The sequence below is a fragment of the Talpa europaea genome (assembly GCF_964194135.1).
Source record: "Talpa europaea genome assembly, chromosome: 14".
NCBI lineage: Eukaryota > Metazoa > Chordata > Mammalia > Eulipotyphla > Talpidae > Talpa > Talpa europaea.
Genome location: NC_140082.1, coordinates 30,826,802 through 30,851,810, shown reverse-complemented (window position 1 = coordinate 30,851,810; position 25,009 = coordinate 30,826,802). Strand labels below are relative to the sequence as shown.

At 41.9% G+C, this 25,009-nt stretch overlaps 1 protein-coding gene across 22 annotated transcripts in view; it reads left to right on the top strand.

Annotated features, from left to right (window-relative positions):
• The window catches only part of CELF2 (CUGBP Elav-like family member 2), a gene marked incomplete at both ends in the record, with an annotated part of 490,184 nt that overhangs the window by 451,037 nt on the left and 14,138 nt on the right, over positions 1-25,009 (top strand). For 11 of the 22 annotated variants that reach the window (XM_084253948.1, XM_084253947.1, XM_084253961.1 and 8 more), the window contains 2 exons: positions 2,170-2,304; positions 24,355-24,486. In XM_084253948.1, the coding sequence (XP_084110074.1) occupies positions 2,170-2,304; positions 24,355-24,486 (267 nt within the window). Of the gene's footprint in view, positions 1-2,169; positions 2,305-24,354; positions 24,491-25,009 lie in introns of all 22 variants that reach the window. The other 11 variants (XM_084253950.1, XM_084253942.1, XM_084253959.1 and 8 more) reach the window with 2 other exon arrangements.

Genomic DNA, 25,009 nt, shown 5'->3' with positions numbered 1-25,009 from the left:
GGGAGTTTGCAGGTAGCACGTGCAAGTGCTTGAATTAAATGCAAACTATGAGTCTTCAGAAAGAGGCTGGGAGGTGGACAGAGAGTGCTGTCCTGGACCTGGGAGTTTCCACTGCCATGGGATCTGAGGCTTTGGCCAAGCACCTGAATCTCTGACCCAAATGAGGGCCTAATCCCCTTACAGCCATGGAACTCAGTTCCCACTTACGTGTCAGAGATTTCCCAGAAGAGACCCTCTGACCTGGGCTTAGGAGAGCGGCTCTGCTTATCATTAATTGGTGCCAGATGTGCCTTCTGGGTTTTGAGTCTGTGCTAAGCCCTCTCTTGTCTGCACAGCGCCTGTTGGTGATATGGTCACGTCATCTGGTTTGCATGATGAAAATGTAAGAGAACAGAGAATCATACAGCTGCTCCCCCTCCTGCACACCCATCCTGCTACGTGTGATGTACGTTGCTGCTGCTGCCAGGAACAGAGCCCCTTGCCAGGCCCAGGGGGCTCTGCATGGTGGCCAGGAAGCTCCCAATGTTCCCCAGTTCTGTTTTCCTCAAGTGATCCTGGAAAATAAGAACAGAGTTTTCTCAGCTCTCACATTCTCATAAATGTGGCTCTCTCTTACCCTTCTTCAGAAGAAAAGGGTGCTCTGTACCTGTTGTGTTAACTTGATGGAGCAGAGTTGCTAGAAGTCGGCAGCTTCCTTGCAGAAATTCATAGGGTTCCACAAACGTTCTCCTTTTAAGCAGCCCCAGGAAGTAAGTGGGTTTTGAAGAATAGGCGTTTGGCTTTCACCTTAAGCCAACTGATATGGACACCTCGTAGAAGAAGAGAAATGATCATTGTGAGCAAAGCAAGCGCCCATTTTCCAGCAAAGCCTCCAGAAACTCTTATGCAGTGTGTCCTGATGGATGTGGTCAGGACAGAGTTGCAGGTAAGGGCCTCGATAGACTTAGCATCCATGCCCGGAGCTGTTTTTGGATCCACACCAATGATTAGGAGTTTTCACAGATACATTGCTATAACTTGTATCTGTTTATTGCTATAACCCTTCCATCTACCACCCTTTTCCAAAATTTAAATTTGGAAATTAAATTTGCTCAGTAGCCATTTATTCGGTACCTGTAATTGAGGCATGAGAAGGTAAAATTAAGTTCATGACTTAACTCCAATATCTTTCTATATAAAATCCCTCTATATAAAGAGAGAACTGTTGTTCCAGCTTCTCAAATGTACTTCAGTGCAAAATAAATCATGGCAAGAGGCTGGCTGGCTGTTCAGAGCACCTGTGGGTTAAGAAATGGAAGAAGAAAGGAGGAAGAAAAGTGTATATATAGCACAGGCACCAAATCTGGCCCATCCCAGGCCTGGCCAGCCTCCCTGTGACTGAGCACCCTCAAACTGCCCAAATGATCCTAACTTCACGTTCTCACAAAGTTTCATTTTTCTCTCTTAATGTTAATTTTCATTAACCAGAGATTCATTCTAGTTCAAAGTAGTCCCTCTATACTTTCGAACTGAAAATACAAATGTTTTACAAATAAAAGTGTATGACACCCCATTTTTATTCATTTTTTAATTAAATATTTGTGTTTACATTTAAAATCTGGAGAGAGAAGCTCAATGGCAGTAATCACTAACATTTATTGGGTGCCAGGCACAATACTAAGAATCTGAGATCTTCATCTTTGAGGGCTCCCGACAATCCTTTGAGGTCAGGTACCATGACTGTGACCCCTCAACTGACATGAAATGGATAGGTGATGTCATTTGCCCAGTCACACTTCTGGGAAAAGGGCAGCACTTACCAGTTCGACTTCAGAGCAAGAGCTTTTAGCCAATAAACTACCATTTGCTCTATGATCACTTCTGTCTGTACCTGTCAAGTTCAGGGGTTGACAGTTGACCTGGAATTGCTTCCTCCCTTTATCCAAGCCTGGCCCTCGTCATTCCTTGATGGCTACGTGGTAGAAGGGCACAGAGAGAAATCACTTCTCTTTCTAATTAGCACTCCAGGCCTGAGAGGAGACAGTGGGGAAGAGTAGCCTGTCTGAGGACAGGCACAGGTGTCCCAAGGCAGCTTGGGTCAAGGTTACACAAAGGGCCTGCTGCCCTCTCCTGAATGGAAACCCACAAGGCAGGCCTATGGCTGAAGCGGCTCTTCTCTTTCCTCCACAGGCATGAATGCTTTGCAGTTACAGAACCTGGCAACGCTGGCAGCAGCTGCAGCCGCAGCCCAAACCTCAGCCACCACCACCAATGCAAATCCTCTCTCCACCACGAGCAGCGCTCTGGGAGCCCTCACAAGTCCCGGTAAGGGGGTGAGGAGAGAAAGGCCTGTGTCCGGTGCCCAGGGCAAGGTTGGCATGTCTGGACAAAGCCAGGGAACTTGCACTGGATATCAAAGAGATCTTATTAATTTCACTTTTTTAAGTTTGGGTGTGTATGTCTTATTTTCCAAGGGTAAATGAAAAACTTTTCTGTCAGAGAACCCACCATGCTGGTGTTTCTCACACCTTCATCTGGTAGTAAAAAAGTGTTGTCCATTCAGTCCTCATGAAGTCTTCACCATTGTGAAGCACCTCAGTCTCTTAATCAGCCTTTATTCTCCTGTTCTTTATTCTCCTGTTCTTTCAGAATCTCCTGTTAAATCTCAGCATTCCTTTCCATCCCATTGTCAGATTTCACACCATCTACATCCTTCACATTTGATTTTAAAATCCATGACCTGGAGTAGAGCACCTTTGTTGTCCCTTCATGTTCACGTTCTGGGCTTTGTGATTTAAAGTCTCTCCTCAGAAATTGTGTTGCCTTATTCAGAAGCAGGTGCCACTTTTTTTTTTTATACAAGCCAGATATAACGTGGTTGCTTAGATACCATGATTTGTTGTTTTTTTTTTTTTCCTTCCTCTCAGAATCTTCTAGACCTTGATAGATGATCTCACCTCCTGTTCTGGTTCATGAAGGAGTGAGTCTGGGCCATCTCCAAGCTTCCTCCTAACGTTGAAAAATCCCATGACTTTCTACCAACTAGGCCCAAAGATTAGCTAAGTGTTGAGAAAACTCTTATGTAATCATATGGGTATTTTCGTTCAGAAAAACACAAAATGAAATCTACCATGCACCACAGACCCACTTTCTAATGGCTTTTGACTTGTGGGAGGAAGGAAATATGCTCCTTGAGCCTGTGGCACACTCACAAACAGTAGCCCCTGGTCTGTTTTTAACACATTGTGTATCTAATTCATTTGCCTCTGAGTACAGTTTTGAGGGAGAAACCTAAAAGATGTTTATGAGACTGGGAATTTATCCTTAATGTGCTGTAATCTCATAGCAACAGCACGTAGGTGTCTTGACTGCATTTTCTAAAATGTCTTTTAAAATGCACCCCAACTCTTTGTGGGCCACATTTTATGCAATAATAGGGCTGCTGAAAAATGAACTTTAATTCATTTTTTTCCAACAAATTAAGTTATAGCTCTAATGCAGTATAAAGAGTTGTTATTTAAATAAATCCTCTGGTGATCCTTTTAAATAACATTTTAACATAAATTTCCCCTTTTTAAAAATAATTTCTTAAATACAAATTAAAATTTTCACCTCTCTAATGTATATGTTTTATAAGGTAGATTATGAAGTAATCTCTTAAATAAGATTTTCTGTCTCCCAATGAGGATTGTGAAATGATCACACACAGAGCATTATACACACATTTTATTGTATGTTTGGTCAGAAGCTGATATTTTCATTAAGGAGAAAAAACTAAAGATCACTTAAAATCAGAATGCTTTTTTGCTTATATGAAAATGAAGAAGATTAGCTTTTTTTTAAAGCAAAAGCAATGTTAACTCTATTTTGGCAAAAGTAACTTGTAACTTTTCCAGCCTTGGCCTTCATCTTTGTTCCCTTTATTGAGAGCAATCAACAGAAAACAGCCAAATTATCCATAACGAGCTAGAAAAAAAGCAGTCATGTAGCCAGTAGTTTTGGGCTATTAGACCTTGCCTTGAAGAATTTAACTTTGATATATTTAATATATATATATATATCTCAATAGGCTAAAATTACTCTTCCAAAGGCAGACTATTATCATCAGTGGATATTACGGTGAAGGGCATGTGACTGTGACTATCTGACTTTATTATTTATAATATTCCATTGATATTTGGGCTAAACTGTGTCTTGGTTCTAGGGAATCAGAATTAATATTTGAACATTTGATTCTTCTTTAAAAGAGAAATTGCCAGTTTAAGAAGCCAAGTGCAGAAGAAAATACACACAGATCAGTGTGGATAACACAATGGTAGCAATAGTTACTAGTGGCTGGCTCTTGTTATGTGCGGCCCAGGTGCTGGGCACACAGGTGAGTCGCCGACACACTCCTGCCCTCAGGAGTCTTGTAGCCTGGCAGGGAATTCAGACAACGAGCAAATGAGTGTGTACCACACATGGACGGGTAGTGCCGTGAGGAGGGATCGCACAAAATAAGGTGGAGTGAGAAAAGAGAAAGGGCACCTGGGCAGAGGACAGGCAAGTGTGAGGGCTTGGCATGATGCCAGGCCACCCGGGAAGCCAGAGTGCTTGGCAGAGGTGACAAGAGAGGTGAGGTCCGTGTCCCTGGCGCCACATTCATTCCATCCAGTGAATGTGTGGTGGCCTTCTTAAAATGAGAGACCTCAACCAGCCTACGAAGATGATCAGAGCATTTAAGGAACCTGAGATGTATTTAGCCATTTTCAGGTTTTTCCTAAGACCTTACTGAAAGGGAATATGTGGTCGATGATGGATTTTCTTCTTCATGCTCCCATCAAAACCCATTTCTAGCAAAGTGTCCTTCCTTTGGCTCTTAAGCCAAGGGAACAGCATTCTGCCTGTTTGTAAGTCCTGCTAGCTGAGGTATCATTGATAGTGATTTTTCTCTTCTCTATTGAGGACTGCTTCTCATAATAGCTGAAAGTATTTCATTAGAATCCTGAAGTGTGGCAGCAGAAATGATTTAAATCTACATTTCAATTATTTTTCTTAAGTGTAACTAAAAAATCTGGCATTTAAATGAAAGTTATTTGTCTAATTTCCATCAGGGACATTTTCAAAGTCACAGAAAATGTGGGTAGTGGAATTTCATGGCTTTCTAGTTCATCAGAACAAATTTCCTATGAAAATCAAGCAATAGGTAGCAGTTCCCAGGACCAATGCCATCATTTATTTTTAAATAGTAAGAACAGGACTTACTATCATGTCATTGACAAGTCCTGTCAAACTTCCCACCACTCCGCTCAGGCCTTGGTTGTACCCTGTTTTTACATTCATCTCTTATGCTTCAGACAAATCCATCTAGAAAGGAAAGGGACAACTCAATCCCCCAAACTATTAATTTTTTTTAATAATTGTAAATTTATCATTCCAATTTTGCATACCCAGGAACACTCTCCCTACAGCATTATTATAAATGATTTTAAACAGTCTATGCTTTAGAACATGAAAGATTAAGCTTTAATTTTTGTTAAAAAAAAATCCCCTCAGGCAATAAATAGGTTCCTTTGTCTCATGGCCTTGAAATAAAAATTAAAATAGTTTAAATTGCCCATGGTTAGAATAAGGGTTTCATGCAATTATCAGATGGTAGTGAATAAAATTAGAAATTAAATCATGAAAGAATAAAAACCAGGTAAATGCATATTATGCCTTTTATGAGTTTCTCATGGGTCTTTTGGAGCCTAATTTAATTGTGTTTCTTGTCTTTTATTTTGATATGATAATTTTTCCTTTGTTTACTTCATTCTCCTATTTAGTTAATTGATTCTTGGGTCAGTTCTTCTTACCCAGTTTTGAACCTGTTTTTGAGGCATGTTTGTGTGTGTGTTGTTACAGAGAGGCAAACTGTCTATAAGGCGTGCAGCTAGGTCTTAAAGAAGGATGATATTATTTATCTTCTACCCAACTTGTTGATTTGTTGTTTTTGTCTGGTAATTTTGAGAGTCTGCGAGAGAATATTAGTACTACCACATAGGAACATTTCCTTGACATTTTCTGTATAAAACAAATTTGTGTTCATGTACCACATCATTCCACTGACCTTCTATTTCCTTTTTAAAAAAGATATATTAAAATTCTCCAACTGTTCTGAAAGTGTACTCAGTCAAGTGCATACTTCAGGATAATAGATATTTCTTTCAACAATGTTAGATTTTCTAAAGTGCTAGGAATGTTTCCATTCCCACCATTGGCTTTTCGAAGAATTTTCACTTTACCTTCCAGATAATACTTTTCACCATATTCAAGATGGTCACTGCCCCTTGAAGGCTGTGGCAGACACAGGGTTCCAAGGAAAAGATGAAACTTCCTTGTGGACTAATTAAGGGGAACAGACACTGCCTTCACATACACAGACCTTTCCTGTACTCCTCATATAATGACCAATATGTCCCCACCGTGACACCATGTCACGCACTATGTCACCAGGGCAGTGATGGAGAACAGTAAGCGAACAGCTGGATGGGCAGTGGAAGCTCAGATATTATCCCAGAGTCATCTCAGAGCCTTTCAGAATTACAGGAGGTTTTTGTCCCCACTCTAAGTAGGTCTGCAGGTATATCCCACGAGAACTCAAATCTTGCGAGCACCATAGCTCAAAGGCAGAGTTAACCTACATTCTAGAGCCTTCTCAGTGCAGGACAACTATGTGAAAATGAATTGGACCCTGATCTGCCACTTTCAGGCCATCCCTGCAAGCGACTATAACATGAAGAGTCTGATGTGGCCAAGAGAGAGGGTTCAGGGAGAGGGTTCAGGGAGACGCCATCTCCCTGAGGCTGCTGCGGTGATACTCCATCTCAGGAAATCTAAAACCGTTTCTTCCATTAACCTGTTCTTCCCCACCTTCTGCCCCCTATTAAGTGTGTCATCATCACCATCACCACATCATCACTGTCACCATCATCTCACTTACCTTTCCTCTGCCATCCTCAAGAATTTGACAGCAGCTTCCAATTCAGCTGCACAGCTCAGTCACCACATCCATTCAGTCCTCTTTCTGCAACAGTTCTTTTTCCCCTTCCACTTGACAGTCCCCTGAATGAGGCCCTTGTTTTCATTTCTTTTGTACTACCAGAACTGCCTCCAGTTCACTCCTGCCCTCTGCCCATTTTGCACATTGTTGGCAAAACAAAACAGCTCTGTTCAGGTACTTTCCATGTGGCTCTCTGTGGTCTGGACTAAAGTAAAGCAAACACCTTACTGTGGCATTCAGGGTCTTCCCTGATCTGCTCCCCTCTTTCATGCCATCACTGGCCCCCTCTAGCAGCCCACACTGTGGCCAAATCAGGTAAACTCTAAGCCCCCCTGCAGTGGTCTTTATGCCTTTATTCTTGCTGGTATCTTCGCCTAAAATGCCTTCTCCCATTTCCTCCTATGAAAACCTCTCCACCACTAATTTACTAGTGTGGGACCTTAGGAAAATTGATGTATAAAGTATAGTTTTTAATACATCTGTAAAATAAGCCACTGTGAAAACTGTTTTATAGTCATTCATGAGCATTGTTGTTAATACTTTAATACTCATCTTTCAAGAATGAATGCAGATACCACCTCCACCAGGAAGCCTTCCAGGAAAAAGAATTACTTCCACATTTTATTTCTAACTCAATTACTTGATTAATTTTAAATCTGGATCAAATGCAAACTCCTTTATAAGGAGGTATGTTGGGAATTCCTTGAGGGCAGAGACTGAGGGAACACTGAAATACTGAGCAGGGACAAGGCGCTCTATAAATGCCATATATCTACCCTTCTCTACTGTGAAGTATGTCCTTCATACACCTGCTAAAACACTTAACATACATATTTTTTTTTGCAAGATAGTTGGTTTGGCATATGCCTTGTCTCTCACCTAAATAGGAAGTTCTTACAAAGTAAGAACAGTTTATTTACTTACAACCCCTCCTTGCATTTAGAACAAGACATCACAGTGAACCCCTCAAATGGGGTTGAAGTGGAAATGTTCTAAGGTGAATATGTACAAGACAATTGTTCACCCTCGAAAAGTGCCCAGCCAGAGTCAAACAAGGACGTTTGACAGTCAGTAGCCCAACTTAGATCATGATTTGATTCTTGAGTGGTCAAAATTAGCCACAACTCAGAGGTGAATGTTTAAGTCTGGCAGATTTCTGAAGAATGATTCAATACTAATTTACATTAGAACAGATTCATATAAGGCAGGGGTTATTCCCATTCATTTTATGAAGATTGGCTTTTACAATGTTCTGGTGTTTCCAAAGAAACATCTAATCCACTGTTGTGGGCTTCTGAAAGATCATCTTTAAAAAGCACTCCTTAAGGGCCTCTCCTGGTGCCACAGCAGTTGAGCTCTGGGCTGTGAAGCTGCCCACAGCCTCTGCAGTGCCAGTGCCAGTTGGATCCCAGGCTGCCGGCAAGGGTCCCACGTGGCACGCAGACCTCTCCTGCCACTCCCCTCAGCAGTGTATTTCATTGGTCTGCCTGTTCCGATCCCCACTCTGGCTCTGGTGAATTCTCTCACCCTCCCATGCTTCTGACTGTATAAATAAATAAATCTTAAAAAAAAAAAAACACTCCTTAATTCGTGAGTTCACGCACTCCACACGCCTACCTACTTAGATATAGCAAGAGCCATTTAACTTTGTAAAATGATTTGGTTAGCCTTTAAGTATAAACTAAATTTCTACACCCTTAAAGATATTTTGAAGTACTTACACTGTACTTCAGCATTTTATTAATTCAGTGTTCATTTGAAGGTTACTAGGGAGAAAAAAATGAAGGTTACTTGGTTCTTCTCATTTTTCTGCTTACTATCTTTTCCATTGCTTATTATCAGGGAAAAGAAGTAAATTTCAGAGCAGTCGCCTCTATTAGCTATTCTTTGTTTTCATCAGACAGAGTCAAATTGGTTATTAACATTGGCCATTTTTTTGTGGGGTTAAATCAGTCAACTCTACATCCTTATTGCTACAGAAAGAACTTATTTCCATTCTTTGCTCATTTCCTGCATGTTTCAACATTGTGTGCTTTCTCTCTAGAAGGTTTCCACATGATAACTTGCTCTTGACATCACAGGGCTGGCTTTCTTTGGAATGGGACCAGCAATTTGAATGGGGTTAGACATTATGTAAAATGTTCCATTAAAAAATTCATTATGGTGATTATAATTTCCTGATACATTTTTTCATCCATTCAACAAATATTTATTGAGCATCTACTATGTACTGCATCTACTATAGTACTGGGACCATCCTAGGCATATATGAAACATATCAGTATACAAAGTTGGCAGAAATGCCTGTCCTCCTGTAGTTTATATTCTAGCATTTCTAGCTTTCTAAAAAGGATTACTAAATTTCCACTGTAGTAAAATGATTTGGTTAGCCTTTAAGTACAAACTAAACTTCTACACCCTTAAAAAAAAGTTTTATAGCCGATATTTAGTGTATCTTACTTTAAAATGTGAATTAGGCCAAAGTTGGGAGAGGAGGGAATATTCTTTCCTCCTTCCTCTTCATAAACCGTACAATATTTCTGTGCATTAAATGCAACAAAGAGCTTTGAGAATAGTTTTCACCATTAGAGGAGATTGGTAAATGGTAAGAACAGAAAGAAAAAATATACTTGACACTTCTGCTCAGTGGTTTTTTAACAGCAACAGCTTGTGAAAACCAAATATTTCAAAAGTTCTTACACATTTAAAAATTCTATTTTTGAAAAAAAAAATTGGGGGTGAGTGGTCATATTTTATATGTGTGTGTGTGTACGTGTGTGTGTATGTTCTTTACTTGGCATTGGTCACTCTGCCTCTAAAGTGTGCAAATACTTCTCAACCAGAGTAGTTTTGATGGCCCTGCATGTGCTGGGCATTTTGAATTTCATTTATTGTCAAGAAAATGAGAAGTCTGGTGACCCAAAGTGTCAGAGCTGCTGTTGATTATCTAATCCCTTCTAGTTTTCTGGTCTGTCTGGGGATTCTCGCCCCTGCCATCAAATGTTATGTGATCTGAACGGCCACGTGGTTGAGGAGAGGCCCCTGACCTAGAGTACCCTGGGGTCTCTTTATAGTTCTGAAAATAATTTAAAACTGAATATAGCTGCCTGGCTGGTATAGGTAGAGGTATATGTGGTTGACCACTTCGCCGCAGAGCCCACGCTCTGATTTATGCCAGCTGACTCCCCATCCCCTGGGTAGGCGGCTCCTGTCACGCATTGTCAAAGCTGTCATTCACTGAGTGCTTTGTTCTTGTTTTGTTTCGAGTACACATCTTAATACCTGGAGATAGGGCCTCTCGTTCTTCATGCGTTTGCTTTTAGTGGCTTTGGAGTCTGTGCTGTGCCAAGGGTGAATGACGGTTACATACCGCTCTGCACACTCCTACATTATGTGGCCAGATACTCATGAACCCTTGCGATGTTCATAGGGCGCAGAAGTATGTTTTCTATACAACACAACCACACAAGAATTTTCCCCCACTAAGCTATCGATGTTGCTATCGATATTCTCACTGCTAGCACTGGCACAAAGCATGTATGCATTGCATAAGCATGTTTCATATTAGATGAGAAAAGCAACACAATTTTATTCTAGTCACAACTTTCCATAGATGTATGATCTGAGGTCCATGTTGTAAGACTTGATAGCAACAAAATAGAAATTTTTTTCATAGATGGTTTAATCCCATGTACTGTTATAGACTAGATGCAGAGCACACACACAAACACACATGCATGCATGCATGCACGCACTTCTAACGCCCTAACTTGGACAATCTAGTTGGAGAATAGAAAGTCAAATAAGGTACTAGGGGTAAGTAACAGGAGAGATTTTGTCTCGTGGAAAGGGGTAAATTTTTAATAGACGAGGCAACATTTGAGCCAAAATTTAAGTATGATCTTAAAAGGTAGAAATGGAAGGGAAGCAATAGTAGACATGTCAAATATGAAAAAATACAGAAAAAAAAAATTTAGTCAGCAGTTGTAAGTCATCTCATTTTCTCAAGCAGGAGACATGGAAAATAGCAACCATGGAGGGCCCTGAAAGCGGCAGGCAGGAGCCAGGCCTTTCTCTTGCAGGCAGTTAAGAGCTATTTAAGGGCTCTGAGCACAAGAATGTCAATAATGGGACTTGGATACCTATTGGAGGTGAGGGAAAACAAAAAGAAGGGGCAGAAGATGGAAAAATATTTTGTTTGGGGGACCAGTGGAGCAGTGCTTCCATTAGAGAGAGGGGAGTCAGGGGAGGAAAAGCTTATTGTAGAAGGTGATCTGATTTTGCACATATTGAGCTGAAGCACACGGGAACAGGCCTTTCATTAAGATATGTTCAACACACAGTTGACTGTTTGATACGTTTATCACAGAGATTGGAGATAAAGTAGTTGATTAGACCCAACTACAGAGGCGAGGAAGCTAATTTAAGATGGAGGTTGATGAGATCCATAAGCTCAAGTCACCAAACAAAGCAGAGAAGGGCACTGGATGCAGATTTTTAGCCAATCACTGTATTGGTGGGATAGATGGGAGAATTAGGAGGTTGAAGAGAGCTGCCAAAATAGTACGGTGTCAGGGAACCCAAACAAGTGTTTCAAGCAGAAGGGTGATAAAGGACATATGAGCAGAAAAGAGGTATTGAGTTTAGCAGTGAGATAGCTCCCCCTTGACTGGCCAGTTCGCTACAATGATGGAGTAATTGTCAAAATTCTGTAGGCAAGTTCTCCGAAGACTGGAGAATCACATATGTAATATTTAATGAAACTTAGTTTAAAAAAATGTATAAAGTAAAAAAAAAAATGTATAAAGTAGCAGGGTCAATAGGGAAAAGAAAGTTTAAGAGGAAGAAAACGAGCATATTCTTAGGCTAAAGAGAGGGAATCAGAACAAAGGACAAAAGAGACCAACAGGAGGTGAAATTGATGGGCTAAAGTCAGAAGGAGGTGAAAGGAATGGAATCCAGCCTTCACAGATGGCCTCTTCTGGCAGTCTGTCTCTTGACGCCCAGCACTGGGAGGAGGGCTCAGCCACTGAGCTCCCCGAACAGCAAACCCCTTGCCTTACTATTTCCCCTCTCCCTCAGCACCAGATAAGCATGAAATGTATGTGATGGAACATAAACCCATAGTAAATACTATGTAAACAGAGTGTAGCCTTGAGAGAGAGAGAAAACATGTTTAGTTCTGAGACATGAGCCAAACAAGGTCAGATTTGGTAGATGTAAAGAATTTAAGACAAGGTATTTATATCACATATAAGTTAATAATTTAAATATCCAGGACTAGAAACAAAAAGTTCATACCAAGGGGAAAGATTTAAAAAATAGTTAATCTGAGGAATGTAATAGAGGAATTGCAGTTTCCTTTTCTTTCTAGAGTATGTGGATCTTTCTAGAAGATCTTAGCCAAGAGTTGAAAGACTATGATTTTGAAACAAGTCACTTAATCTTTAGTTCTTTATTTTCCTCAGTTGTGAAATGTAATTATTCACTTTGGCCTTTCTAATTGAAATACAGAGGTCATTATGTGTATATAATGTATACAGTTGCTTTTTTTTAAGACAACATGTGAGTGTTATATAGGAAAGTTTATTTCATTATCTCAGAGTGATACTGAATTCTCCTCTAGACAACAGGAAGCTAAGGTTTTAATTAGAATAAGCTTGAGTGATATTTTTCACCCAACCTCATGCCTTTGGAAAATGACTATCTTCCACATTTCCTGAAAATATCAGAATATAAAGACAGAGAATAGACCCTTTTCTCACTTTTTTCTGCTTTGGGGCTTAATTGCCCAAGTTGACAGGGAACTTCCCACACTACCTCAAATTTGACTTAAGGTTATAGAAACCACCTACCCTACTTTCCAAAGTCAAAATGGCTCTATTAGATTAACTAGATCAAGAGCACCATGCACGGCCAGGCAGGATTTCATTATAGCTATCACAACTTAGAGTCAAGCACAAACTGAAACCCTTGAAGAGCTATTTGCTTTTATTCCTGGCAACATGCTGGATCTGTGCTCTGTGGTCAGCCTCTTGCAAAGGAAATAGCCCTGCCAAAGGGCATGCTTGGATGCAGCTCACAACTTTCCAAACGTAGAACTAAATTGGATGATCTTGTGACACTTAGCAACCTTGGCATCATATTCTTCAAAGAAAATTAGAAATAAGCTTTTTATCCATCTGGTCAAACTACCCCCTTTCTAGGGCATTCTAAAACTAAGGTGCAGACAGGTGTTTAATGATCTCTCAATGACACACACCTGATTTCTGCAGAAGATCCTTTTCCTCACTCTTTATAGAGTCCAAAGGTTGGTCAAATCAAATTTTATAGTGGCAAGGAGTCTTCAAGACAGTATTTCCTGGGGCTCATTCTGGATCATTCCTGATCCAGAAGAGGCAACAGAGGCCTGCAAGGTGAAATGGGCTGCCCAAGGGAACACAGGTCATTAGCAACAGAAGAGATGATAGTTGGGTGTACCACACTATGAAACATTCAAAAGTCAGGAACTCCTAGGGAGCTGATATTCTATTTCTGGATTTTTCCATTTACATGTTCTCACCCTTGTGAGGAAATAACCAACATTTTTCTCAATCTGTGTCCATGACCATCTGTATAAACAAACACCTGGGGTCAGCTAAGGGGAGATATGTAGTTTTATTTTGGTAAATCATAAGCAAATTAATCAGCGGAAGGGAAAAAATAGGTTCAGTTTTCACTTTCCTTAGCTGCATTCTTGTTAAATCCATATATAGAGACTTTTTAAAACCGATATGGCCCCAAATGACAACTTCATTCTTTAAGTCTGTCTTCAGGTGGGAGGATCCTAAAAAATAAGATGATCTAAAGTGTGCCCAGGTTTACTGAGAAGAAATGAAGTGGTTTCTTTCTTAGAAATACCAACTAGTGAGAGCTCCAACAGCTTTTGGAAGTGAATATTAAGGAAAACAGCAGACATTTGGGCATTAGAAGTTGCCCACACCACTTTCTCGCCTTCCAAATTATTTATAGCAGAAAATAATTCCTCAGAAGTAATCCAGAGTTCAAACAAGGGACTTTTTTTACCTATTCCTGTAGACTGACTGTTCCTCTTACACATCTTCTAGAAAACCAAGAATGGGTTTGCCAGTGGTGTTGTAGCAAAGCCAGGCTGCTTACCAAGGCCCTCGTGAGTTGGAAGTATTTCAGTGAAAGAGGGAAGTGATATAAATGCTTCCAGATTCCAAAGATATGCCTGTTACAGATTGTTGACTGGTGAGATCAACACCTCTGAATCTTTTAATATTTTCTATTATAAACAACCTCCTCCTATCCTATCATCCCTCGTTTCCCCTCCTAGCCCCCCCAAAAATCTTTTAGGTAACAAGTTAAAATGAGAGGTTTGGTTATTGTAGAATAAGTAGACCCCATAGGAGAAGAAACTGTATTTTGTTAATGCCTTAGGGTTGTGATTGGCTAATGGTGATAGTGCCTGTGCCATTGCTCAGTTACTCTGTCTCCTTACAGTCTTCCCTGCGCCGCTGGAATACAACACCCAGGCTTGTTTGAGGTAAATCGGCAACCGCAGGCTCCACGGTCCTGTGCATGCTTGGTCAATGGAGGCAGTTTTCTCTCTGTTTATAATTCTTTTATTTCCTAAGCCACAAAGCCACTATGCTTTCACCACCTAATTGTTCTGTATAAAGTTTAGCAAATGCACTGAAGGCAGAGTCTTGTCTTCTGTTAAAGCTGTTTCACTATAGCTTCCCCCCCTCCAAAAAAAAAATTCTTGCTGTCCAGGAAAGTGGGAGGAAGGATGTATAACAAGAAGGAATGCATTTGGCTCCCAGAAAGCTGGTAGATTCTGGGATATTCCTATGTTAGACGTGACCTGCAAATACATTACAAGAGCCCAGGAGGACAGGGGCAACATTCATGTAAGAATGTTTTAAATGGAGAAGAGGTCAATGGGAGAGGCTCAAGAGCCCCGAATGGCTATTCCTCTACTTTTCTTGGTGGATATGGAATCTATAAAAGGATGGAGCCATAGCCAAGGCCCCACCTTCAGTAGTCAAGCCTCACCCAGACTGGGGATCTCATTCCATAAAGACTGAAAAAGTTTACTCATTACTCACTGGCGTTTCCTTTACGTGTCCCTGATTCTGCCTAAAGTGAAAGGGAGGGTGAGGCTGTCAAGGCTCACTAGGAAGCTGACCCTGTGCGCTTCCAGCCTCTAGGGAGGAAGGCCACAAGAGCGGCACTTGGGAACCGGAGAGTGGGCATCCGATTCACCAGAGTGAAGGCTTCCTCTGGCCCTGCCCTGGCGGTGACAACAAGACAACAATCAGCTGGGTTGATTCTATTTTTAAAACTACCCACACTCTTTCTGTGGCATATAAGCATAAAGGAATGGTTTGACAGGAGTTTGCACTGAGCCACAGGCCCCCTCATGTCATGAGGAAACCCCCCGTGAGGATGCAGCTGAGGTGGACTGAGATGCCCTTTTTCCAGCTCGTTAAAGCCTGCAGATTGGCCCTGTGCCAACAGCAACTGGATCTGGTGTCCTGTGTACCTGCTGCAGCCTCCAGTAGAGTTTTCAGCTATTTGTTCCCTCAGCAGATTCTGAGAGCCTGCCATGTGTCAGTTGCTCTTGTAAGTTCTAGAAATAAGACAGTAGAACTCCTGCTCTGTAATGGGCTTATCTCCTGGTAGGATTTTTTTTTTCATGTAGAAGACAACAGAACTGAAACTTACTATCCTTACCTGTTTTTTTACTCTGGTTTCCTGCCTCCCAGCATCTGTTCCCCGTTCTTGTCACAAACCAAACCGTCTCTCTCTACCACCTTTCACTTTCTCATGCCTCAAACTTCAGTGAGCAAAAGGTGCGCCAAGAGGGCAAGTTAAATCAGAGTCCTGAGGTTTCGGTTGAGGTGGGGGGTGAGGGGAAGGCGGACACATCTGAGATAGGTTGCAGGTGATTTTGATCTAGGTGTTCCTAAATTATAACTTAAAATGCAAGCTCGCTCCAGTCAGTGTGCATGGTGACCATGCCCCCATGTGGTCTCTGCCCCCAGCCAACCAGTCATAACCAAATGGCCAGCAGAGCACCCCAGGGGCCATGGGTCAGGGGAGTTTATACCACTGAAGTCTGACCCATCTCTCGCTGACCCTCCATGCTTTAGTCATTAGGATTGCGGTGGGTATGCAGCAGGGCAGGGACTGTTTATGTTCCTGGGAAACAGAGGCGAACACTACATTGTATCTTCAGCTAGATGGGCTTGTGTCCACGGAGATCTCTTTGGCCTGCAGTCTCTAGAGACCCCGGGTTTTCACGTTCTACAGTGGTATGCGGGCAATGAAAAATGGCACCATCACCAAAGTTCTGCCTTACACTTGTAGAATTCTGCCTTCTAAGGGTCCTCGTTTTCACTGCCAGGCGATGTAGTCAATGTGTGTTTGGCATCAGTAGAAACAATAAGAGCCTTTCAAAGGTTAGTTGGTTTGGCCCTCTGAGGCCATCACACCCAGCCTGAGTCTGCAGAAGCCCCCAATAATGCGGCCCCGTATCAGTCGCTGCTTTCATATTCCCACCAGCAGGGAGCAGTGTGCTTCTGAGGCCCCTCCGCTCACTTTGGAAGGCTCTCATCCGAAGATCTCCTCTGTAGTGACTGCCTCCTGCAGCCCTCATTCTAATATTGGTCTCAAAACGAATATCTCTGATGCCCAAACTAAGATGCTTTCTTCCCTTAGTCTTCTTCTCTGGGCTAGATTTTACTTTATCATCTATTTCTCATTCACCTTGACTTTTCCAGACACACTGCTTGCTCGTGACCAGTCTGGTGAGAAAGGCCACAGACTGGTCCTCACACGTGCTGTGTCTCTCTAGGGAAGTGCTGAATCTTCATCTCCTGTGTTGCAAGGACAGAATAACCAGATTCTCATCCTTCAGAGAGAGTGAACAAATATTTATCAGTCATCAATATGTATCAGACATGAGAGCCACCTGTGACAGCATAGGAGAGCCACAGCAACCCGCAGGGTGTGGCAGAGTGCGGTTAAATCCACTGACAGTTGTATGACCATCCACATTTTACTTTACCTCACAGGATAATGATCAAGAATTAAGTGAGCTAATATACCCACAGCACTTAGAACAAAAACTGGCACGTGAAAACCACTTAATAAATACCAGCTGTGGTTACTAGAAAGCAGGTCTACAAATCACCAGGTCAGAAGTTCCCTGACTGGTTTGGGTTCTGGCTCCAGCCTCCTGCTACCACAAATGCAAACAAAAGGGCCTTTGGTGCAGCAGAAGAAAAGGGAAAACGAACAGTTTGTTCTAAACAACAGATTAGAAGGAAAGGAAGAAGTGGGCAAGGTGGAGGAAGCAGCAGGTCCAGCTGTGGGTCAGTGGTGACAGGTGGAGAAGGAGCCACAGCAACCCGCAGGGTGTGGCAGAGGCCTGCGCTGCAGAGGGCTGGCAGACTGGCTCCCACCAGGGGGCAGGGTGAAGGTCCACACCCAGCCAGCTGCAGGGGCAGCTGCCTTCCACAGTGGCTCTGATGAAAAAGAGCAAGCCCACATGCATTGCTGCTTTTTAAAGGCTTACAATATGGCTGCTCAGCTTCACCTCCTTCTCAACAGTCCCTGCACTCAGACATACGGGTGGAGTTCAGGCCAGGGCACTATGGAGGCTCGAGCCCTCCTGCCTGGGCAGTGTCCAGATGTCCCGGGACAGAGTCCAGCTCCTCCTCTGTGCTAGGGGCTAAAACTCTACCATCACTATTAACCTTATTCCTAGTAAAGTGGAGAACAGATCCATTTTGTTTGCTGCTGTGACAAACTATCAATCCGCACACATGTATTATCTTACAGTTCTGTAGGTCAGAAGTCCAGCACCCTCACTAGGCTACGAGCAAGGCATCAGGAAGGTACGTTCCTCCCTGGAAATTCTAAGAAAGAAGTGTTTTCCTTGCTTCCCAGTTTCTAGAGGTCACTGACTTTCCTTGATTCATGCCCCCTTATTTCTTCCACCCTCACCCAGCAATGTCTGGTCACCTCCTCGGGCTGCCTCTCTCTGGTCGCCTCTCTCTGGTCTTAGCTTCCCTCTTCCTCTGATAAGAACAGTTGTGGTTCCATTCAGCCCACCCTCGTAATGCAGGAAAGTCCTCATCTCTAGGTCATCTGAAGAAGAGCTGTTAATTTCTCCTGTCTTGTAACCTAAGGCATTCACAGGTTCCAGGAATTAGGACATGGACATATTTAGAGGGGGGCCATCATTCTGCCTGTCAGAGAGAATACAGTAACAATCTTACCTCCCTCTCACAACATGGCCCTAGGGAGCCAAATAAATTTATTTATCTACCCAGTAATACAGATGTTAGAACAGGAAGACCTTCCACAAGCACCCATTGGTATCTGGGACTTAACCTCAGTGGTCCCTCGCCCTGCCCAATGGATGTCAGCTACTCCCCAGTCTCCCCCATCAAATTAGTCGCTGTTCCTTCCATAAGGGAATTTGAATGTTTTCTAAATGGCCCTTCCCTCCACAACCTAGCTGCCTAGACAGCAGAGGTGGGTTGGCCTCTGCATCAGGGACTCCCACACAGCAAAAGTGCAGGTCCCTCCTGAACCCCCACTCCCTGAGTGAATGGGCACAACCTTCATGCTGATCCCCCACTTGCTCTTTGTCAAAGTGGAGAAGACACTCCCTGTCTAGTACAAGTGTGGCCGGGGAGGATCCATCCTGTAATGAAAGACTGTGTGAGAATCTTACTGTTCATGGGGTTTAAGGAAAAGAAGCAAATCCTTAAGTTGGGCGGGCAAGTCCAGTTGTTTGAGCTACTTGACAACAGTTATTGCAAGGGCTCTTCTGTCACTATTCTCTTTCCTTCCTGCGTGGCCTGCCTGCCTCATGACTTAGGTGCTCCTCCTGTGACCAGCAGTTTCCACCTGGGTCATGAAATTCTTGACAGCTGTGAGGAGGAAGAACCCATTTTATCCCCTGGATTGGGATAGGTGTTTGGGTTCACGCTGCTTAGTTTATTTCAACAATGAACTGGGCCTCCCTGGTGGCGCAGCGGTTGAGCACTGGGTTGCGAAGCTGCCCGCAGCCTCTGCAGTGCCTGTTCGATCCCCGGCCACCAGGCGAGGGTCCCACATGGCGCGCAGACCTCTCCTGCCGCCCGCTGCTCCCCTCAGCAGTGTACTTCATCAGTCTGCCTGTTCTGTTCCCCGCTCTGGCTCTGGTGAATTCTCTCACCCTCCCGTGCTTTTGACTGTACCCAGTGCTTGTATAAATAAATAAATTTAAAAAGAGAGGAAAATGTATATATATATAAAAACACACACACAATGAACTAGGCTGATCAGATGAGAAAAAAATTTTATGACCAGGCCACAGCAGGCACATCCTCACCACCAGTTTCTGTTGCCCTTTACCACCACCACCCCCTGTTCCCCTCACCCTTTAACACTCCCCACTGTTGCCCCCCTCCATGTTTTCATAACCAGGCGCAGAACTGTGTTGCCATGCGAGATGATAGAAACATGGCTTTCGTTTATTGCATGACCATTTTATGTCCTGGTCAGCAGCAGCTCATAACGCCTTTGGGCTGGTTGGGCAGTGGTCAGTGTGACCTATGACAAGTGTCGTCTGCCCCTGGTGTCCCTCTGGGCTCTCTGCCGTGCAGCCTCAGGTTCGCATGGAGCAGCCTTGCACAAGAGAGCTGCTGTGGGCGATAATGATCCCACATCTCTACACCACCCTTTCCCTGTAATGTTTCTTTGGCATTTTGTAAACAGTTTAATTGAGAAAGCAAAGGATATAGTTCTCATGGAGACTGAAGGGAATTTTAGGTGGGCAGAATGCAATTACCCAAGGCAGCATCTTGCCAATCTGCCAACACAGAAATAGGAAAATATGTGTGTCGGTGGCATTTGTCTCTGTCTATTGTATCTAGGGTCTCTTTCTCTTTTGTGCATCTGTTGAATATTTAGTTTCAAAGTATTTGATTGAGATTGGCTGTGTGACAGATTTCAGTTTTTCTTTTGCTTTAGATTATTTGCTAGAATTGAAAAGATTTTTTAAGACCAGTTAGATACGCAGTCAAGGTCTCTTTCCCAGCTGAGGCTCAAATTTAGGTGAATTTTCAAAGTTTTGTCCAAAGAGATGGAATACATGGAGTAAGGCAAGTAACTTAGTTTGCTTTTCTTAGTTTCATGTTTGATTGCTCTTCCTCCTACTCTCCACCCTGTCCCCATCTTGGGGTACAGCAATGCAAGGTGACCCAATTTTCTTTGTCTCTAAAATTGTTGCATATTAATCTCATATTAACATAGCCTGTCTAGCTCCTGTGTTTGTTATTGATATATATTATTCCATCCCTTTACATGTAACTTATTTGTGTGTCTGAATTTATAGTCATGCTTCATTTAATGATGCCTTTTTTTAATCACTGTCATCATTGTGATGATAAAAGCACTTTTGTCTATATGTTACAAACCAAACAGTATATTGCTGTGATTATTTATTCAGTCATGTCTTTTAAAGAAGCTGAAAAGAATACAAGCATATATCTCTAGTGTTTGTGTGTAACACAACTTCACATTTACCATTTCTGGTTACCTTAATTTCTTTCAGTGGTTACCATTTGGTGTACTTTTCTTGCCACCTCCCCCTAATTCCTTTTGTGCTTTATTGTCAAATATATCACATTTCTCTATGTTACAGAGTCAATACCATCATACATACTGTTTTAGGCAAGTGATTTTTAAATCAGTTAAGCGGAAAGCATGTGACTATATTGCCTTTTATAATGACCAATATTGGTACTCTGTGTGTGTGTGTTGAGGGATGGGGAGATAGAGTCACATGCTCTCAGCCTGAAGAACATCCTTCAGTATTTCTTATAAGGCACCTCTATTAGCAACAAATTCAATTTTTGTTCATCTAAGAATGTTATTACTGCACCTTCCTTTTATGCAAGATTCCTAGTTCATAGTTTTGTTTTCAGTACTTTGTGTCAACCCACTGCCTTCTGGCCCACTGTTTCTCCAGAGAAGTCAGCTGTTAATCTTATGCGGATCCCCTAGCACATGAGTCATTTTTTGTTCCTCTTTCAGAATCGTCTTTCAACATTTTCGCTATCATGTGCCTGGATATGGGTCTCTTTGTGGTGTCATACTTTTGAAGTTGTTGATTTTATTGAATGATTACATTTTTGTCATTAACTTAGGGGTTTTCATTCATCATCTCTTTGAATATTCTTTTCTCTCTCCAGTCTTGTTCACTTTAGATATATGTTGATATGCTTAAATGGTGTCTCCTGTTTCTTTAAGGTTCTATTCATTTTCCCTCACTCTTTGATTCTTCTGTGTTCTTCACATTGCATCATCTCTATCAGTTTACTTCAAGTTTACTCATTCTGCCTGCTGGAATCTACATTTGAGCCCCGAGAGTGAATTTTTCATTTGTTAATTTACTGTTCAACTCTAGAACTTCCATTTTGTTCATTGTTATAGTTTCTATCTATTGATAGTCTTCATTTGAAGAAACATTATCACCTCCCCTTAGTTTTTAAAGTATAATTTCCTTTCATCCTTTGGCTATACTTATAATTGTGGTTTTGCTGTCTTTGTGTGCTAAGTCCGATTTCTGGACCCTCTCCAATGCAGTATCTGTTACCTGCATTTTTGCTGTAGGTGGCTCACACTGTTTCTTTGCACATCTCCTAAGTGTTTTGACCACTGAACTGGACATTTTAGATAATACATCATGGCAATTCTGACCCCCTTCACCTACTCTACTCCCCACACCCACTTCTTGTTTGCTTATTTGCTTAGTGACATGCTGGAATAATTCAGTGAAGTCTATTCTCCTAGTATGCGTCTGATGTCATTGCTTTAGGCCATAAATAAATCCTTCTATTTTCTTTTTCAAATGGCATAATTCTTCAAAATGTTTCTTTTCCTCTGCCTCATCTCACTATTAAGTTTCTGGCTGGTCTAATTCCTTCACTAATTTCTAATTGTTTGATCTATTGTTTTTGGCTATGGGTCATAAACTGTCCAGAGCATCGGATTCAGTTAATATCAAACCCCTTTGCAGAGGAAGTCTTTTTGGCCAGTTCTTGAAGTTTGTTTTGGGTCCAGAAGGGCAATTCTGTATATTTTTCTAGTTTTCTCTGTTAACTTCTAGTTGATCCACCATTTCTACTATTGTAGAACTATCAGTCTCCTTTGGTAAACCACCACCAAATAGATATAGAACCCCAAAAAGCTAAATAATCATGTATGTAGGAAATGACATAAAGTATAAGATTCACTTGAAAATACATTTAGAAAAAGGTTCTCAGCTATTTTCAAATTTGGGCAATAATTTATGGGAGTTCATATTATTGTCTCTGCTTTTGCATAACTTGAAAAGTTTCATAATGCATAAAGGACTAGAAACATTGCTTTGATTGTATATGCTTCTCTATTAAAACAAGAAAATATTTATCGGTATCAGAAGGTAAGGTCATACACGTCACAAAAATGTGACAAGGTGGGGACATTATTTTTTGGATTTGATTTGGCTTCTTCCAAATGGAATCCACACAAGGCACTTTGCGAGCAATGCTTTGTGGTCTCCGAAGGCAGAGAGGGATGAACTCCAGCTGGGTGGGAACAGTCCAGGAAGACGGCGAACTTCCTGGCCATTGCTACTTGGAAGTTTGTGTACTCACAGTGACTTCACAGATAGAAATGGGTCAATTGCTGCCTTTAGCAGTGGAGTTTAGTGAAGCCTTTTCTCCATCACTAGGATAAAGATGGTATATGTGGAAAAAAGCAGACTGTAAACCTTACAAATGTAAGGTTCTTAAAATATTAATTACAGAAGCAACTTTAAGTGTAAAAGGGATAGGGAGCATAGTACTTTGGAAAACAGTCTCTCATTTCTTCAAAATGGTACATGTGGATTTAGGACATGGTCCAGCAGTCCCAGTCCTGGGTGTATATGCAAGAAAATTGAAAACATGTCTACACAAAACTGTGTACACAAATGTTCATAGCATCGTTACTCATAATCACCCAAAAGTGGGAACAATCAACAACTGATGAATGGATAAACAAAATGTGGTGTTCTAGCCAATGGGGTAATATTCAGCCATTGAAAGGAATAAAATACTGGCACATATTGCAACATGAATGAACCTTGAAAACATTTTGCTAAGTGAAAAGCAGTAACAGTCACAAAAGATCCTATATTTTATGATTTGTGTTTTATATGAACTATCCAGACTAGGCAAATTCATAGTGACAGAAAGTAAATTGGTGGTTGCTAATGTCAAAGGGAAGGAGAGAATGTGAAATGAGTACTAATGGGTATGGGTTTTTTTAGAGGATAATAGAAATGTTTTAAAATTAGATTGTGGTGCTGACCATCGAACAACTCTGGGACTATACTAAAAACCACTGAATTGTACATTTTAATGGGGCAAGTTTTATGGTATGTGATTTGTAGACAAAGCTGCTATTTTTTTATGGGGAGAAGTATGAAAGTATAAGGAGATTTTGAACCAAAATGGTTTTCTCTTCATCACTCACCCCCTCTATTATCACCACCACCTGGGTCCCAGCATCTGTCACATTCAGGAAGCTGTATGACTTTTTTTTTTCAAACTTCGATGAGAAATGCCACATCTGAAGCAGCAACAGTAAAAAAGCCAAGAATTGTCATTTTATTCCCCCATACCTACCCTTTTTGTGTTGGTAATTTTTTAAATTGGATGAGGCAGCTTAGAGGGCAGAGGTTCTCCTAACATGAGGCTATTTGCAAATTTCCCCTGACTGACCAGCAGTGTACATATTCACCATCCTGGCAAAATAGAGCTATGATGATTTTTTTTTAAGATTTATTTATTTATTTATACAAGCACTGGATACAGTCAGAAGCGCAGGAGGGCGAGAGAATTCACCAGAGCCAGAGCGGGGAGCAGAACAGGCAGACTGACAAAATACACTGCTGAGGGGAGCAGCAGGCACGGCAGGAGAGGTCTGTCGCACCATGTGGGACCCTCGCCAGTGGCCGGGGATCGAACTGGTGCTGCAGAGGCTGCGGGCAGTTTTGCAGCCCAGCGCTCAACCGCTGTGCCACCAGGGGAGGCCCTATTTTTTTTTTTTTTTTAAATCACCATGCCTGACTGCCAAACTGCCTCCCCACTGTACAATCCCATGTCTTTTTACACCAAAAAATAAGTGTGGCTGATAGACTGACTCCTGCCAGTTAGGCAAACCCCCAGGTCCAGCGGTGAGGACAGATTCCTTTTCCAGCCAGTGGACTTTCACTCATCTAGTGCTTTTTCTGTTTTCCTGTCTTCTTTTTGTTTTAGTGGCTGCTTCAACCCCCAACTCCACTGCTGGTGCGGCTATGAATTCTTTGACCTCTCTTGGGACTCTGCAAGGATTGGCGGGAGCCACTGTTGGATTGAATAATATTAATGCACTAGCAGGTACCATAAACAGTGAGTATTTGCTGCTCTGGTGGACAGCCTTCCCCCAAATTTTCCACAGAAAATGCTTAGCCACAAATGACTTTACAAGGGGTACAAAACAGGAGAACTAACACTTGGGATGGAGGAGCACATGGTTTGATAGGTAATTCTTGGGTCAAAAATTACCCCAACTACTTACCTTGGTGTTTTCCTAATATGTAGGATGTGTATTCATCCATTGATTTATGTGCTACACAGATACTTGTAGGTGTGGAGGGGTTTGGTTTTGGTTTGATTTTTATTCTATTCTTAGAGGCAGTGTTATAATAGAAAAAGACATGGGCTAGAAACCATGGGTCCATCTCTGAGTTTGCTACTAGCATCTGCAGGATTTTAGGCAAATCAGTCTCCTGTGGGAGTCCCTGTTTGAAAATTGAAAGTTCTGCATCAGATGATCTTAAAGGTGCTCTCCAACTCTAAAACCCAAAGAATGATGTCAGTTATATAAGAGAAAAGTGAGGTCTTCAGAAGAACGAAATAATGCTGAGTTCAA